General features: G+C 35.8%; 1 protein-coding gene across 10 annotated transcripts in view; it reads left to right on the top strand.

Annotated features, from left to right (window-relative positions):
• Asator (tau-tubulin kinase asator) overlaps positions 1-19,467 on the top strand; it is a 323,859-nt gene that overhangs the window by 225,351 nt on the left and 79,041 nt on the right. For 8 of the 10 annotated variants that reach the window (XM_069828645.1, XM_069828649.1, XM_069828653.1 and 5 more), the window contains exons 10-16: positions 10,418-10,758; positions 11,740-11,911; positions 14,051-14,263; positions 15,014-15,186; positions 15,512-15,757; positions 16,516-16,694; positions 19,303-19,456. In XM_069828645.1, the coding sequence (XP_069684746.1) occupies positions 10,418-10,758; positions 11,740-11,911; positions 14,051-14,263; positions 15,014-15,186; positions 15,512-15,757; positions 16,516-16,694; positions 19,303-19,456 (1,478 nt within the window). The remainder of the gene's footprint in view (positions 1-10,417; positions 10,759-11,739; positions 11,912-14,050; positions 14,264-15,013; positions 15,187-15,511; positions 15,758-16,515; positions 16,695-19,302; positions 19,457-19,467) is intronic. The other 2 variants (XM_069828646.1, XM_069828648.1) reach the window with 2 other exon arrangements.

Here is a 19,467-nt window from a genome sequence, read left to right on the forward strand (position 1 = left end):
CTAGTGGGAGCAGATGTTTAGCTTTTACATCATTCACCTTGCTATAAAATATTAACAAAGAAATAAAACTACTTCTTTCATCTGAGGCTCGGGTACTTACTTCCCCATTCTGAAGCAGCAGTAGATCACATCACATGCTCTTTCAATCTCGTTCTGTGTCTTCCTATTAATCGTTTTTCCATGGGAGTATAATGTAAAGCCACTTTAAGTAAGCACTTATCTTCATTGTTTCTACTTCCATTTAAAGTAACTATTCTATATATGAAGGTTGTTTCATATCATGGCAACTACGTATATTGTATCAGTTAATAAAGCTGCATGAATAGAAAGTCACTGGAATGTGCTTCGCAAAGCTAGTGCCAAATTGGATTCGGGTACAGGAGGCAATGGGTAAGAGAAATTGAAAGATGCGTAAATAGAAATCATTGTTTTATTATGCACGAAAGGAAACAAAGTACTGTACATTACTCACATCTAACACCCTTCAAAATAATCCCCCAAGGCGTCCACACATCTTTGCCAACGATGGTGCAGGCAATGAATACCATCAGCTGTGTGCGACTTGTCTATGTGTACCATATCTCATCGAAACGCTGTTAAGATGTCCTTCCTGTTTGCAAACCACTTCCCACGCAGTGGCTTCTTCAATTGTGGAATGAGATTGAAGTCGCATGGACTGAGTTCAGGCAAGTAGGAGGATGTTCCAAGATCTCCCACCCCCACTGCTGCAAAAGGTTCCCGACAGGAGCTACAGTGTGGCTGTTGCGTTATTATGGAGGATTATGGCATTGTCCAGCAGTGCTGGATGTGTCCTCTGAATTGTACATTAGGAATGATCTGTAGTATTGGGCACTGACAGTGTGGCCCTCACGAACAGGATGACACTCTAGAACACCTTGGCTGTCATACACCAAAATATCATGACCTTTGTGGGTGATAGATTCTGTCGAAACTTGTGTCTTCATGGTGAACCAGGTTCATACGCTTGTGTCCAGGTTTCATCAATTGCAATAATTTGATTCAACATGTCATTTCCTTCACATTGAACCTCTCCAGATGGATATGGCATGTCTCGTAACTGCACCTCGTTAACTGATGTGGCACCCATTTTGCACAAACCTTGTCCATCTGCAAGTCCTCTCGTAAACTGCGGAACACTGTCGATGCAGGAATTCCTCCACAGTCCAACGCCTTTCATATGTTAAGCATGTTCGATAACAGCCACGTACACCACTGTGTGAGCAGACTTGGGATGTCCACTGTGTGGGAGGTCAACAGTTGCTATGCGTCCATGTTTGAAGGCCTCCACCCAGTGTGCAACAGTTCGATAAGGTAACGCACTATCACCCAATGCTTCTCAGAGCTCAGAATCACACTGATGAGCGTTTCTGCTACGAAGAACTGCAGTTTTCACGTATGACTGCTGTTCAACTTTACTTACATCCATCTTTGAGCACAGTCTCTAGCATATTAACTTTTGCACGTGCTGTCAACTAGCCACCAATGTACACAGACGCAATCTGGTGGTAGCATCCCATACAGTGTACAGTAGGTTTTGAAACGTCTATACTGAACCTAATCACATTTTCGGTTATTCGGAAGATATAACATACTTGTCATAACTTATGAAATGACCCTCGTATCTTCTACTATATTAGCTATTACAAGTTATAAAAGGATGTAGTCATTCCTTATGCTGTATCCTCTTGTCACACCCAGTAAATTGTTCGCCATACCAAAAATCCAGCATTCACTTCCGTACAAAAGAACTGGGTTAGACGTTATGTTATAAAATTTCACTAGAGCTTCTTCATTTGTTTGATTTTGCATGGGCTTCTGGATTTCCTCTTTACCAACATCTGTTATATCTCTGACTGATATGTACATCTATTAACAGCCAGTACATCTCACTTGACGGTATGTGTCAGAGGAAGAACAGTTGTTTCAGTGGTGGCTCCTGCATATTTCTTAAGGAGAGGAAAGAAGTTAACAGTACAAAATGACACCTTCTTGAATGAAACATGCTATAAATTAGCCTACATGCATATATGTAAGACGAGGTAGTGTTAGAGTTGGCCTTCCCTTTAGTGTAGCAATAATCTGTTCTTGTAAGCAGAGTTTCCTAAATTGTCCAAAATATAATACGTTTTCGCTTCCATTCATTATTGAATAATTGCACAAATTAACAATTACAATGAAATTCACAATCTTGCAGCATTTTTCGCATACACTACAGCATCACACGTGTTGGAGGAGACTAGCTACTAACACGTAACCGGGACTGTTTTACGGAAGTGGGAATGGGAATTACAGTATAACCCTGTTAATACGCTTGTCAAGGGACTGTGGCCTTAGAGCATTATAAGCGGGACAGAGCTATAGATGGGAAATGATTTATGATATAGGAAAAACAATTTAAACACTACCTCATAGGAAACATTATATTATGCATTAGTTATAGTGCAAAATGCAAATAAGAGCTCATTTCATACGAAAAAATAAACTTTGATTGTTGTTTACTGTGTGTTTGTACTATTATTATGAATGATAACATTTTCTATGAGGTTTAAGGAACCACAGACAACTTCATTTGATACACCGTTAGGACCAACACTAATATAATTGTTCAGGACCAACACTAATATAATTGTTCACATATAGACAGATATTTCCACTTTGTCATTTTGCACTAACAAACATACTTCACACTCCACAGAATTCAAAGGTTGACTAAATTTTACAGACTGTACAAGAACGAATTGACAGAGAGACTTTTGAGTTATAAAGTGCTTTCATACAAAGAAAAGTATTGGTAAATACAAATTCCAACAGTGTTGATCGGAGGGTTTTTTTTCAGGTAGAGGGTGAAATTTCTTTCTTGTATTCGTGTTGCAATGATCCTCAGTACAGTCAAAGTAATATATTTCTTCACCATTCTTTTAAAACACAAATTTCGCAATTTTTGTATTGGATTTTTACTCATTTCCGATCCGAAAAAAGGGCTACAAGCGAGATTTGGAAGTATTACAAGAGGGTAAAATTATGCAGGGTTATAAAATGAAATATCCAGAGACTGTATGAAAAGAGCGTAATGAACGGATTAACGTTATAAGCAGGAGTGTATTAATGAAGTTTCACTATAATCAGGAAAGCGAGAACACTGCACCCATCCACGTGGTCTGTGTTGCCACATGTACATTTTACAAGTTCAGTATCACATGCTTTTGAATGTTAAAAATAATGTAGTTTGGAGTACTTTCAATTTCAAATATATTTGTACAAAACTGACAACTTGGCTGTCTCTGTCTAGTAGACAATGAATGGGAGTGAATTTCAGGGGCCAGAAAATCTGTGATACTAACGTAGAACTATTTCCTCTTTGTCTTATATAAACGCGACTTTAACTTTCAAATATCCTCGCAAGTTACAAATCATGTATAGTAGCCTATATAAAGTGCAATGAATAATATTTGATTTGTAATTTTAAAAAAAGTTTATATGGTATCTTTCATAGCCCTGCGTTAAAACTGTTTTTATTATGCCTCCTATGTGTTATAGTCTGGTTGAATACAACATCACTAGATGGCAGCGGTAGCAAGCTTGGTGAACAACTAGTCAGTTTCTGTCTACTGCACTATTTCCTGCCCATGTGCAGAATCAGAGGAGGATCTCCTCCCTATCCGTTCATTTACTTGCTTTAAAACTCTGCTTCTTCCTCTGGCCATTAGTGTGCTGTTTATGTGTGTTAATTGCAGTAAAGAAGGAAAGGATTGACTTTCCTCCTCACAAACAATCTCGCAGTTTTCGTGCAGCACATGAGAACGCGTCATGTAAAACTCGATTAGGCGAGGTTTTCTGACAGCTGTGAACTTAAAAATTATCGAATCTTCCTCGAATTTCAAGCCACATATTTTATTTGGTATTTACTTTCAAAAGAAGAAAAATGTGAGGAGGACATTCCTCCCTTCCCTCCCCAGAGGAACTGCCACTGAGTTGTATGTATACATCTGAAGTTTGGTTAATGTAATATGTAACTAGTCAGCGAAATATGGAATAGAGGGGGAAAGGAACTGGTCACCCTACCCAGTTTTCTCCTGGCTTTAGTTGCCTGATACGTGTTGCCTTATTGTTGTCACTTATGAGGTTCAAACCTTTCTTCGAACAGTTGACTAAACAACATTACCAAAATATTTAAAATTCCTAAATTGCTCTGTAATTTGATTTTTATAATAAGTTTTATTCATTTATTGTTTCCTTGAAATACCACTACTTTGCTTTAGCTGTTGAAATGTATGTATTATAAAATTCAGCCACCTCATCTTTGGAATGTGGCTGCTGAAATATACAACCAGCATCGTGCTTTTACCCATCATTTGTAAGAAGAGGAAATTCATAGTGAAACATAGTGGAACACGTGTTGTCAGCAAATAGCTGGATACACTATGAAGATAGATAGATAGATAAAATTCAGTCAGTCAGTTAAAATCTTAGAGGAGATTTTAGAAACCACCTTTCTTGTTTAATCTTGGAATTTGATCATTATAAAAGCATGCCCAATTGAGGACATTTGAATCCCTGTGAGATTTATAATTTTCCAAAGTTTGACAGTTTGGACAACATACACGTTAAAGAGTACTGTAAATGGAGAAAGTCCAGATCCTTGTGTAATCCCAAATTAAATCTGAATTTCCCTGTTATTTTGTTTCCTAATTTCATATCTATACGAGCTCTTATGCTTCTTGATTTGTTTAGTCAACAGTCCGAAGACTTGTTAAGACCTCAATGTGACACCAATAAAGCATCACTCAGTAGGGATTTAATGGCATTGTTCTCCCTCTAAATCCTGTTTCACAATTATTTTACTCAGTTTCTGATTTAGAATATTTGCATATAGTTTTGAAGCTGTGCATAGAAGTCTAATCCCTCTATAATTTGCGCACGTATCTTTAGGTTCCTTTTTATGAATGATTATTATTATTATTATTATTATTATTATTATTATTATTATTATTATTATTATTATTATTATTATTATTATTGCAGTGTTTCAGTCATATGGTGTAGAACCACTTTGACACGTATTGCTAAGTAATAGAAGAAGTCTTTTTCTAAATAATTTAGGACCGTCATATAGTAAATGTTTCGAATTTATATTATTAGTTCCTTCACCTTTCCTATTTTTTTTGCTGTTGTTAATTCTTCTTTTAGTTCTCGTGTTTTTAAATTATCAAATGATTCACTCCTTTGTGTTTCAGTGTTATCTGTTACTGCTTTATTCAGCAGAATATTATAATAATTGATCTACTGGTACTCTTTCTCTGAAATTGGATTTAGTCTTACTCTGTCTTTATTATATTCTTTCATAGGTTTAAATATTTTACATCCAAATCTCTGTGACCCTGTGCTGTTTCTTTCTACTTGTTTGACAAGTGAATCCCAACTTTCTCTTTTTGTTTGTCAAGTTATCCTTCTCAGTGTACAGTAGCTCCATGTTTTTTATATTCTATTTTATATCCTTTTCTTATTACTAAACACCAACAAATGCAGAATTTGCAAACACAATTATTCTTGTAAATTAACTTCGGCACTGGTGATGTATGGAAGAAGCAAATTGTATTGAAATGTAACATATTGTGAAACTGTAATGTAAAAACTGTAATATAGGGATGCCTTTAGCTTTTAACATTTATTATGCAGCAGTATCTTAAATCGTCATTGCTGTAATCTTTCTCATCATCATCACCAACATATATGAGCTTAATGTAACCATACAGGGCTTTATTTATAAACCTCGCCCACTCATGTAATGTTCCTTTTACGTCTCAGTTACCAAGCATGCTGCACCTGTATCTCAATTCTGCTTCCTAAATCTCGTAATTGAGAGTCGTTCAGACATGGCTCTTGTAAATAGTTCTCTTATTCTAGCATAAAATATTTAAATCTCCTATAATTTCATCCCTATGTACCGTATATACGCGAATACTTCACGCCATCAAATAATCCGCGCCAAATTTTAGGAGAGAAAATTAAAAAAATAAAATAAAATAAAATTGACTGTAATTTCATTCATTCGTATTTATTTTCGTCTTACGGCTTTCAGGTAGTGGTTTCCCTCACATTTCTGCTGTAGGCTATAATTTGTGTTTTATTTACAAGAAATTAATCCTACATAATGATGTACTCCAAAACTAAATAAAATATCAATTTGTTTCAAGAAATGTATCATAATCTTCACATGCTGTTATACAAGCATCTGGGACTGTACCTACAATACGTAGCAAAAAAAAGTAATAATAAATCACAATTTTTGTCAATTTAATGTTAATATGTGCAATAACATTAAGTTCAGTAATTACATGCTCCCTTACCTCAATTCATCATCTCTTTCATCGTCATCACTAGCAGAAGAATCATTGTTGTCGTTGCCATCTTCCCATAAGGTGTTATCCTCAGTTCCGTCAAGTGAATTCGTGGTGCTGCGAAGCAGTACCAATCTTATTTTAAATAATGCGGGCACCTCAGTTTTTCTTTGCTAAATTCCGGAAAAAATGCGCAGAGTATTCACGCTTATTATACTGTAATTATTCAACGTTTAATTTGTACTTCAGTAAATAACTCTTTCTTTGATCTTAACTTCTACAATAACTTGTCTAGTCTTTATTAATCAAGTACAGTAATATTTTAGTATTTTGATTTTTATTGTAATTGTAAATTTAATATTAATTATAATCATAATTTTAATTGTATTCTTAATATTGTAAAAACAACAACTGAATAGACTACAGTGGACTATAGTGGACTTTATGTAGTCAGCAAACAGCTGGATACATTAAGAAGATTGATTGATTAATATTGTAGTTGTAATCCCCTGATAGAGGTGAAGAGAAGGCCTGATGGCCTTATCTCTGCCAAGTTAAATAAATAAATAACTTAGTAATAATAATATTAATAAAACTTGTATAAAATCTTGTCTTATAGGAAATGCTGAAAATATCATCCTCAGCTAAACAGACATCATATTGGAAAAAACACATTCTGATTGACACAATTAAGTTAGCCACTGTATTGTTCCTGATTTCATTTCTAATGTTTTCCTATACCTCTTCAAATGTGTGAGAATTATTTTGTAAACTTTGTGATTTTATTGGCATACATTCAAGTTTTGCTCCAATTTCGTCTACGTTTCCGCTCATGTTTTTGTTTTACATTGAAACAATAGATTCAAATTTTTGCACGATATTCAGATATACAATTCTAGAAGGAGGCATTGATGAGGAAATGTGTGGATAAATTCCTCACTTGCATGACGAGCTGATTCTTATTTAAAATAACGTTCATGCAAAAAAATGCGTTGTTCTAGAGTCAACTGTCCAACCATCTTTGCGAATGAATGAATACTATCGTAAGACCATCAGGGAACAGGTTAAGACATGTATTTTTAGACAGTGGGAGGGGGGCGGAGTTGAACCACAGTGTAGTACATACAATCACGAAGCTCAATTCGTAGGGAATATGCATCCAATGACAGTTGAACTTTAGTTGCTAGCTTCTAGGATCGCTGCTATCGCACAGGCTATTGTTCCTAGTACTCTCAGTTGCTAGCTGCTTGGAGCTTGAAATGCAAAAAATCACCTCAAGCTTTGTGACTGTATGTACTAGACTGTGGTTGAACCATGGGAGTAGCATGACCAGTAGCCGAGACGTGAAACACCACGTGTCCGGACAATATCTATAAATAAAATCTTGTAGTAGTCAGCTTCTTTACAAAGATGCCATAAAATAAAGTGTGCCATTGCATTGCATTTACTGATATAGTAACTTCTGGCCATTTTGCATAAAGCTGTTTAGAAAAGCAAATGTAATTTTGCAAGGTAGTATTATTGATGTGATTCAGTTTTGCTGGCTACGTTTTTAGAATTTCGTGTGGATTTTAGCTTGCATTGCGTCTTTTACGGCGTAGATTGTTTGTAGGAAATAATATGGGATATATTATTGTAATATGTATTGCTTTTATGCAATATAAAAAACTTAAGTATAATAATGCAACAACCCACATGCAACTAACATGTTAAAATGAATATCATTAATTACACTTATGAGTCATATTGAATTTATGCTCACTGCCATTATTTTAAACTCATTGAGCTAGAATGTTTTGAAAAATACATTCAATTTGCATGCAATTTAAAATTGCCTTCTGTTAACTATAGAAATAAAATTAATTTTTGAGATAAGTTTAGCATCTTCTTGGTATACAATTGTATAAATATAATCTTTTACATGCTATTTTTTCAGAGTATATATGTGTGCGTGCGTGCTAGTAGAGTCAGAAAGTACCCGAACTTCGGGTGGCAACGCCATGCTCTGTAGGCAACTTCTCTGCCTTGTCCATGTGGTATGTGGCCTACTCTCCAGGCGTAAAGACTCAGTGTGCTGACCGATCAAAGGGGAAAGTAATGCTTGAAGTGTTCTTCGATATCCAGGGTCTCATATATTTCGAACTTATTCCTGAGGGTCTAACTGTCAATATGGAGACACATGTTGCAACTCTTCGACGCCTTCGTGATGCAATTCGACGAAAAAGACCCAATTTGTGGCAAGGACAGAATTGGGTTCTTCATCATGACAATATCCTAGCACATCGGTCGCCCTTCGTGAGTGAATTCCTCGCACAACACAAGATACCTGTCCTTCCATAGGCACCATATTCTCCATATCTTGCTCCAGCAGATTTCTACCTATTTCCAAAGGTCAAATCCCTACTCAAAGGACAGCAGTTTGCGTCAGCTGAAGAGGTGAAAATTCATGCGACATGCGCTCTGCAGGAAGTGACCAAAGATGGGCTGCAGGAATATTTCGAGAAATGGATGGATGCTGGCAGAAGTATGTCACTGCCCAGGGGGCGTACTTTGAAGGCGGTTTTGTGTCAATGGTTACATGTCATCTGCAACAAAGTTTTATACACATGTTCGGTTACTTTTTCACTCTACTATTGTGTATATATATATATATCAGGTTATTTGTTTAATACGTACATATTTTAAAAATTGGATTATTTAACGATACCATTATGCATTTTTCATTACATTTTAAGTAAATTTTCGTAATTTAATTATGTATGTTTTACTCATTCTTTGTAATAACTTTACTGCATATTTATCTCATTTATTAACATTACAAAATTGCCAGTGTGGACAAAGTTACTGTCGAGACAAAGATTCTCTCCAAATATAATAATTAGATTGACAATTTATTCATATGCTGAAATGCATTTTGAAGCTCTTAATATCTAAATCATAGTAGGCCATAGCTACGAAGACAGCTTTAACCTCTTTGATTCGAGGTGAAATCAAACATGAAAATTCTGAGTTATCACTTACCACATTCTAATATCATCACCATCACTACCATCATCATTGTCATCACTGCCGCCATCTTTTGCATTAGACATGTTTTGTCTATCTCTTCTTTAAACAGTTAGTTTAAGTTTTAAATTGTTTAATTAATTTTGAAATTTGCATTACCAGTAATGAAAGTTACTGTAGTTTCGAATGCCCATTTATTTTCAAGTTGTTTTCTTTTATCATTTAAATTAAATATCCTTCATTCTTCTCGAATATTAGTTCCTTTTCTTATGTATTTTTTGTGTCCTACTATGATTCTTAAAAGTGTCACTTCATTTCATTGTATTCATTGTAGTTTGATTTTAATCTCTTTCATTTATTGTTGATGTTTCAATCTTACGTAATACATTTGATAGAGGTATTAGCCTACTCTATAATATATTAAAATTGTCCTTTTCAGTTTTATTTTGTAATGATTGTCTTATAAATCACTTATATATTTAAATGTTTGATTCCTTTCAATTTAATACATTATCAACTTAGGATAAATTATATCTTTGTATATAGATTACGGCACTACATTAAATCACAACACAATTATTAATTTAAGGAGTATAACACAGTCACAGGAGGAACATATTTCCTTTTTACAAGATTATCTCAGAAATGTTGTATTAATTTTGGGTGAGTTTATAGAAGATTGATAATTAGATCGAACAAAATTAGTTTACTGTGGAAAATAGTTAAAATAACTGTTACACAGGTGGAGACAATTGGTTCAGGCCCCATGCTCCTCATAAAGGGATACATTATTATTATTATTATTATTATTATTATTATTATTATTATTATTATTATTATTCATTTTTTAAATTTATGTTCATATTTTCGAATATCACATAATCTGCGACATTGTTAGTTGCATAAAAATCATTTGACAGTAAGTTAAGTTTCACCTCTGTCTCCACATTCTGCCCAAATACAAGTGATAAGCTAAGATCTTGCAATTGTGGACTGAGTCTGTGTTTAAGTTTTTAATTGAGTTCATGCCTAATTAAACATTCCATCACCAGGCTCACCGAAGAAGCAGCAGGTAGCACAACGGCGTGCTGTGTCCATGGCGGGAGTGGACCCCACTCCAGAGACCCACCCACACCTCCACCATCATCACACACCCTCAGCCATCGTGCCTGTCACTGACAAGGCAGTGGACTATGAGGGTGATGCTGTCATGGCGTCTGCACGCAGCAACTCGGACACTCAGCAGCATCAACACCCCAGCAAGAAAAGCTCTGGGCTTGCTCCTGGCACTGGCACCAATCAGAACCAGCAGCAACAGGGACGCAAGTCTGGCACCACATTCGGCCGACTTAGGGTGGTTACAGCTCCTGCTACATGTGTCCAGGATCTCCAGGTAATATAGAACCTTAATGTAATATGTAACACTACGACATTCGCCCATTAAGGTAGCAATTAAGGATTCCTTTTTGAGATATGCTATTTAACAGAGTTACATCCATACTAACACTAACACCTCGTTTCTTTGGAATAAGGAATAGTTTCTGGTTAAGTGTCCCTTACACGAAGTTATAGTTCAAAACATTAACAAATAATATGTAATTGTTTGAAGGAGACTACCCTTCTTCAGAAAGAATATGGAGTCTCATCTCCAGAGCAACAAGGTACAAGTCATTACAGACCTAGAGCAGTTTAGGCAAACCTCGTATTGTGGGTCAATTCTTTAGGATGATATGATGACTAGCCTGAAAATGGTAATTACATCATTCATCTTAATCAGCAGAATGCCAGGAACTTTTCCATATCTATTACTGAAATTTCTCACAAAGTATGTAATAGGACAGACCAAATAATAAAGGTGTATTCTTCACTTACTTTCAGAGACAGTAATGTGGTTTCTGTCATAATAGCTCCATCAGACTCCAGTTATATAATGAGGGGACATCTTGATTTCTAGAAGTTTTTTGAAATATGTAGTGAGAGTTCAAGATAAACATTAAAAGAATGATTGGTAATTAATAATCAGTTATAGAGTTGTTAGAAAGTAAATTCATAATTTAACTTTTAAAAATTTAATGAGATTAATGGGACATATCTAAATTGTAGTGATGATGATGATGATGATGATGATGATAATGATGATGATGATGATCAGAAAGAAGAGAACGACGATGACGAAAATTTGGTTAATTAGTAAGATTAGTTTATTTGATTTAGTTAGTTTAATGAACGGCTTTGTGTGTTTGTTTCCAATGCTCTGGTCTGTGACATATAGTTCACAATCTTGCGACAGCATTCTCTTTTTGGATGTGGATTACTCACTCTTCATTGAAACACACAATCTTGCTATACCGAATGAAAGACTTCTTGGTTGTAGGGAAAATTGACTGGTGAGTTGGAGCACCGAGGAGAGGAGATAGGTGAGGATGAAAAAGAGCGGATCACCACACCTCATGATCTCAACAACCCTGAGCTGCCAAGCCCTAGAGTCCGTGAGGCCACAACAGAACCTGACGGATCTTACTATTCCTACGAAGCTACTAAAGCAGGTAATGTTTTATACTAATACCTCTACCATATGAACTAGTAAGTAGGTAACTTTATGCTATGTTATACTAGCAATATCATTGGTTCCCATAATATCTCACTGATGTTCCTCTTGAGTGGTGCTTTTCAAGGCCCAAGGATCCAATGCTACATGCATGAAATTCTGTTGATGCTTGGAGTGTATAGCATCGACTTGTTTTTATAAAAAAGAATGTCATTGCATCATCTTAAGTCAAGATGGCTGACAACATGGATTTAGCAGTTATTTCTTTGTGGGAAAATCTAATAATAATGTAACTATATAGCCTATTTTCAACACTAATGTTTTAAATAATAACATATTGTTACATTTATTATCTTTTCTTATATCCATGTTGGCCATTAAATTATAATATTATTATTATTTTAAATCTGGTTATTGACTGTAGAAACAGCACGATAAGTACATTTTATTGTGTATAAGAAATATGTTTCTCTTAATTATGTCAAAATAAACTTGTAGAAATTTCAAAGAGTTGAGTTATTAAATAATCTCGCATAACAGGTATCCGGATGTCCGATTTAACACAGAAATCAATGAAGAAGCAATGTGATATAAATCGAAATTGAGGTTAAATACTATATTTTATTTCAAATTACTCGTCACTATTTTTTACTACACGAGAAAATATATACCATATCTTTAGTTTTGTGGTAAATTAAACACCAAGGATGGCCTATCAAAATATATAATAACAATAACAAATGGATTATTAAGTTAGAGTAAACTTACTAGATTTTCCCATTCATCTGCCACACATTCTCTTTTACTGTCATGTTTTTATAATTATTGTTCGATAAATAAATGTATATCTATTTATATATATTTTTATTTATTTATTATATAACATGGGATAATTCCGTACTAAATCTATCAATTTTTTTTATCCATATCGTTGCCATTTTTGTAACAATTCCTCCATCAGATGTTGGAACAGTTGTCAACTATTCAAGCAATCTGTGACGCAACCTTGTGCAGTCTGAGTATATGCAATAGCGTGGCATATTAGAAATCATCATAACATAATGTCCATAAGAGATATCTTTGCATGGAAACGAAATTCCGTCCCCCGCATTACCTGACAGGACATGCATGGCTCTTGAAAACCACCGCTTTAATGGTCTCATAGCCACATCATTCTGCTTCAACAGCTATTGTTTTTCCAACCCCCAATGAATGTGAGAGATGGTGACTCCTGAACAAAAACAAGTGAAAGACAGACTTAGATATATTTTATCATTCTCGAGACTTCCTGCAAAGACGCGAGATTATGCTTACTTGCTTACTACTCTTTTAATGTTTCTCTCTCCCTCTTCTCATTGCCATTGCCTACCCAATGGTAGGCACTTTATATCCCACATGAAGCTTTACAAGGAAATTCTCAATAACTTCAATGACCAACGCCCACATCTTCAGTACATTTCAGGAGTAAACCTCATCTGCTTTCACTTGACGCTTTTTATTCCCAGTTTTCTCTCATCACAATGGGCTTGGTAATTTTAGTGAATGAACAACATGACCTGTTATCAGTATGTTCACATGCAATCAAATTTTCACTATTCATTTATGATAAAATGTTGAAAACATCAGGGGTGAGTGTACCAATGTAGCCAGAAGTGGGGAAGGAATGAATACAATGTTCTCCTTCTGAATCTGTACATTCTCTATACTTTCCTTTGTCAGTTTCCACCTCTGGCTAACTTCACAATAGTATCAGTATACTTCAATCAGTGAAGTGTCAATCTCTCCTATGAAAAATTAAACCTTCCTATGAAGTACCAACCCCTCCTTATGTGTCTCCTGTGTCCACAACATCAGCATTAATGATCCACTTTGAAGTTACTCTGTTATTAGTGATGTTTTAAAGGAAGATCTACCTTGATATCTAACAGTCTGCTCGGTAGTGCTCTAGTAACCTTTGCTGCTACCCTCAATTTCAAAACTTGAACTAATGCCTGAGTGACGAGAGATTGTTCCTGCTGTTTAATTTATGTCAAATTATATATTACTGTATTTATAATAAAAGTACACGTTCTTTAAATGGACAAGTCAAGAAAAATGCTGCTGTTAAGTGACTACCATATGACTTATGTTCATGTAGGTTTAATGGGTTCATCACCAGTCACTGAACAGCGAGACCCATTAAAGGAAAGAGTGAAGGAGCATCGTGTACGTCGCTTCCACTCCTCAGGAGATTCAACTCGAAGACCAATAAGTTGCAAGCTGAACAATCGTGATGCATCTATTACACAGTTTGCTGTGATAGATGATGACAATGTTTCAGCCTTGCAACAGGTGACTCGGGGTGGTGGAGGTAAGTAGCTTTGAAATTTGATGGAAAGGGCAAAGGAAGGTGAACTTTCCCTTGAAAATAGAGTTTACTATGCATTTCTTCATCTCGTTTTCTCTGGGATGGTATTGTTGACCATTTTGTCTTATAGTGTGTATTCATTTAAACTAGGTCAGTAGTGAAGTCCTGATATGTACTGGCAAAGTAGGCTTTTTCCCATAGGATAGTGATAATGAGATTGTAATGTATTATGTTGGAATAACAAGAATCAGGAATACCACGGTAAAATTCTCCAGCAATGTAAAGAATGTGCCGAATTAAGCACATGTGCTGTGTGTCTGCCTGTCTTACTTCTATTCATTAAATTCCTTCTTCTTATTCTATATGACTGTAATGAAAATGTTTATTATTTCCTTCAAGAAAAAAGAACTTGAGAAAATGAACATGAATCATGATCTTGCTTTTTCAGTGTGCTAAGTAACAACTCTTCTGTCGTGCTACATGATTTATTCATATGAGATTTCTCCTTATAGGAATCAGGTTTGATTCTTGGCAAGAAATGTGGTATAGATTTTCTCCCATTTTGCTATTGTTTCGTCATTGTGTCATTACTACCATCACCATCATCATCACCACCACCACCACCACCACCACCACCACCACCATCATTACTACGATATTTCCATTATTGTAGAACTTCGGTGGCTAAGAATATTATTCCATAAAAAAGCAACATTAAAAACAGCTAAACAATTTGCTTCACTTTGTGCATAGGTTTGACGCTGGCATCACAGTGGAAGTCGCAGTTCGATGACTCCGAGGAGACTGACAATGAGTGGAAGGGTGAGAACCTGCAGAGCCCTGAGCACAGACACACCCTCACCTCACAGGTACGCCCCCTACCAGCGGTAGTGGGGTTTGCCACACAGTGGGAGAAGTTAGTCCTAGTACGGAAATTATGTGCTACTCATTTGTTCTAAAGTACACCTGTAACCCTGCTTTTTAATAATTGGGTGCGTATTGTTTTTGGAAGTTGCAGTTGGTGAAATAGGGGACAAAAACGATTAATAATGGTTATGAAGATCCCAGCAAAGAAGTAATTATTATTTTGGGCAGGTTATTTGCTTGGTGTGGGAGTATTACTAACACTGACAACAGTAACACAACCTCATGACTAACAGTTTGAGTGATTTGCTTTTATTTGTGTGGTATGTGCTAGTTGTCCATTGTAAAGAGCTTTGTGTTTCAACAACATCCTTTCTGCTGTCCCAGGCTGCTTTTCCAGTGGAGCCAGTCCATATCGGTGGCATTATGACGGTCCCGGAGTCTACTGCTATCGACAAGTCAACACCTGTGCAGCAACCAATATCTAGCCCCGTTCCCCCGCCCATTACCATTGCTCCAGCAGCTGCAACGACGACAACTTGTAATGTCCCTGTAGGTCGCATCCCACCAGAGTTATCCCGCATCAGCGAGGACTCACGTCAGGAGAAACCCAGCCATCAACATTCACCTCAGGTACCTAGCCATCCTGTTTAATTCTTTGCTGGAGACATTTAAATGTATTTATACTGTGATGACAGAATAAACATGCTGAACATAAAAAATTTAATACTTTTCCAAAATGATCACAAATCCTGTCTGAATAAAAATTTCGAATTTTTGCATTATATTAATGAAAGGACATGTAATATGTATTAATGATTATGACATTCAGATTGTGTTAAAACTTTATTGTCATACATTGAGACTCTTCCATGTCACAAGTATGCAGAAAAAGCTGTGTCCTTTCCTCTTCGTGAGGATTTTCCGAACTTTCCTTATGCTTGTACTTATTACCTCTCCATCAGATTCTATGTTGTAGACTGAAATACCGTGTTCAATGTTCACAATACGACAGGCATTGTGTTTTGGTACCCACACTAATCTATGGAAAAATCCTGAATTTTCGGAAAACAAAATGAAAAGAAAAAATTGAGACTGTTAAATTAATTTTTTTAGAAATTTACACGGATGCACTACATCAGATTAGATCATTCATAAGACAGTTTGAAGAGATTTTATACGTATTTTCTCTTATTGAATAATGAAAAGAGAAAAGCTAGAAAATAGATAAAATAACGTCTTAAAATGGACGAGAATAAACTGAGAAAACAAATCTTCCCACTTTCCAATTGTCTGATTTTATTTCTATAAATCAAATGTCTCCTTTAATCATAGAATTTAATTTAAGTCATCTAGTGTTTTCTAAGAATGGATATCCAAAGTCACTGTAGGCTGTTTTACAGGCCCATGATGAAACATTGCCTGTGGACAACATAAGTAATGGACACCCGAAACCCCCAGTTGGTGGACGTCATCGCTGCCTCAATATTGCAGGGATCGAGAGTTTTGTCGAGCTACAGGGAGCATTACCACGTGCTTGGAGCTTACCTCAGTTGGCTGGACACATTAGGTGAACATCCACCTCTTTTGGTTTCTTTTAAAAGTTCATCACAAATGTATGTTATAATCTATTATTATAACATGATTTTCCTCCAAATTAAAAAAAGAATAATATACCTAATTTTAGGATTTGACTAAAATTCTTTAAACTTCACATTAGCCCCCCCTCCCCATTCTTTTTGTAAGTAATATATTATATAAAACGTAGGGATGATATGAAGTTATAAAAAGAGTTTGCTATAATAGATGCAGTCTTACAACTGAATGCACTAATAATTAATGAATGGGTGCTACTACTTCAGAAAACAGTTTTGAAAATACATTTGTTTCCAGTGCTGAGCACTTGACAACTATGTGTATGTTCTTCTCCATTTGGACTTGGCTTAATTGATACTCATTTTCAATTTGTGCATCTCGTACAAGTATGCTGATAACTGTCTTTGCACATAGAACACTATGCACATGTCCGTACTCTTTTCCTACTAGGGACCTCCACATTCACTATCTTGGTGGCATGTATTACCAAGAGTTGAGAAAGGAGTAATGACGGGTCAAGACACAAACTTCAGCATTCATTCATCATACTTTGGTTTTTCCATTTAAAAATTCATCACTCTTGATTATGTTTTAACCTGGGATATTTGGGTTAACAGATGAACTACCATAACCAGTGGTAACTTTTTCTTTTTTATTTTTTTAATGTCAGAAATATTGTAGGCACTATCACATTGCTTTTAATTACATCATCAATCAACACAGTATATCTACTTCTTTATGTGACTACAGTGGGACTTTCTATTTTCAATTTTCATATTTTCACATACTGTTTCTTATCTCTCATTGGTAGTAAAGTGTTAGACATACAAAATTAAATTATTAACAGTTTCTGCCTGATTAGAATAGAATGCACTGTTAGGAAAATGGCTGGCTTTCCATACTGCTAACTCAGGTTTGGATAGAGACAGATCCAAGTGAAATTTGTTGTTGGTATAGATAGTGCTTGGTGGTAGATTTTAGCAGAGTTCTCCAGTTCTCTTACCGACACTTCACCGTTGATCCATTAATCATGATTATCATCATGTGGTGCTATGTAGTTCGCCTCCCATGGAGCACTGGGGCAACACCTATGACAACAAAAAGAATTACAGATTTGTGCATCATTCATAGAATAGGGATATTTATGTGAACGACATAAAGTCAAGTACTGCCATTGGATAAAAGAAGTCTGAATGAAACAAAATTACAGATTATAGATCCTGAAATAATAAATGTCAACCCTAATATATTAGTTATGATTGACAAAAATTCGAATATTTTGTACTGATATATATTAAGTAAAACAAGTACCTGTACACTGTTCTGCAAACATTGCCTTCAGCACCAGATTCAGTAGTACTTACTTACTTACAAATGGCTTTTAAGGAACCCGAAGGTTCATTGCCGCCCTCACATAAGCCCGCCATCGGTCCCTATCCTGTGCAAGATTAATCCAGTCTCTATCATCATATCCCACCTCCCTCAAATCCATTTTAATATTATCCTCCCATCTACGTCTCGGCCTCGCTAAAGGTCTTTTTCCCTCCGGTCTCCCAACTAACACTCTATATGCATTTCTAGATTCGCCCATACGTGCTACATGCCCTGCCCATCTCAAACGTCTGGATTTAATGTTCCTAATTATGTCAGGTGAAGAATACAATGCGTGCAGTTCTGCATTGTGTAACTTTCTCCATTCTCCTGTAACTTCATCCCTCTTAGCCCCAAATATTTTCCTAAGCACCTTATTCTCAAACACCCTTAACCTATGTTCCTCTCTCAGAGTGAGAGTCCAAGTTTCACAACCATACAGAAGAACCGGTAATATAACTTTTATAAGTTCTAACTTTCAGATTTTTGGACAGCAGACTGGATGATAAGAGCTTCTCAACCGAATAATAACCCGCATTTCCCATATTTATTCTGCGTTTAATTTCCTCCCGAGTGTCATTTATATTTGTTAGTGTTGCTCCAAGATATTTGAATTTTTCCACCTCTTCGAAGGATAAATCTCCAATTTTTATATTTCCATTTCGTACAATATTCTGGTCACGAGACATAATCATATACTTTGTCTTTTCGGGATTTACTTCCAAACCAATTGCTTTACTTGCTTCAAGTAAAATTTCCGTGTTTTCCGTAATCGTTTGTGTATTTTCTCCTAACATATTCACGTCATCCGCATAGACAAGAAGCTGATGTAACCTGTTCAATTCCAAACCCTGCCTGTTATCCTGAACTTTCCTAATGGCATATTCTAACCAGATTCAGTAGTAGTGCTAATAATAATAATAATAATAATAATAATTTATTATCATCATATTTGTATAATGTAAAATCCACCTATCATGGTGTGCCATAGATAATGTCTATGATGGTAAAGTGATCATTAGTTTCTGTGTGTTGCTGTGAAAGAGGTTATGAAATTCAAAGTTCCGCGTTTAGAAGAAGCAAACATATTTTCCAAAACTTGAATAATCACTAGGTATCTTCATATAGGTAGTTCGAGGTCAGTGTTAACGGTGTACTGAACAACAGCATTTAACTCTGTATGACAAAATAATTCGAGTTTTTTATTACAGGCCATGGCTAGAAGCACCGTTGTTGCAGCAGGCTGCATTTGACGAGTTAGTGTATGAAGTGGATGTGATGAGAAATGTGGCAACACGGCGAACACAGTCTGAAAAGGAGGAGGCAGAACGTGAAAAGGAACGAGAAAGGCGGCCGAGCCTGCCTGTGAGTTAACC

This window comes from Periplaneta americana, chromosome 6, assembly GCF_040183065.1.
Source record: "Periplaneta americana isolate PAMFEO1 chromosome 6, P.americana_PAMFEO1_priV1, whole genome shotgun sequence".
In the NCBI taxonomy this organism is placed as follows: domain Eukaryota; kingdom Metazoa; phylum Arthropoda; class Insecta; order Blattodea; family Blattidae; genus Periplaneta; species Periplaneta americana.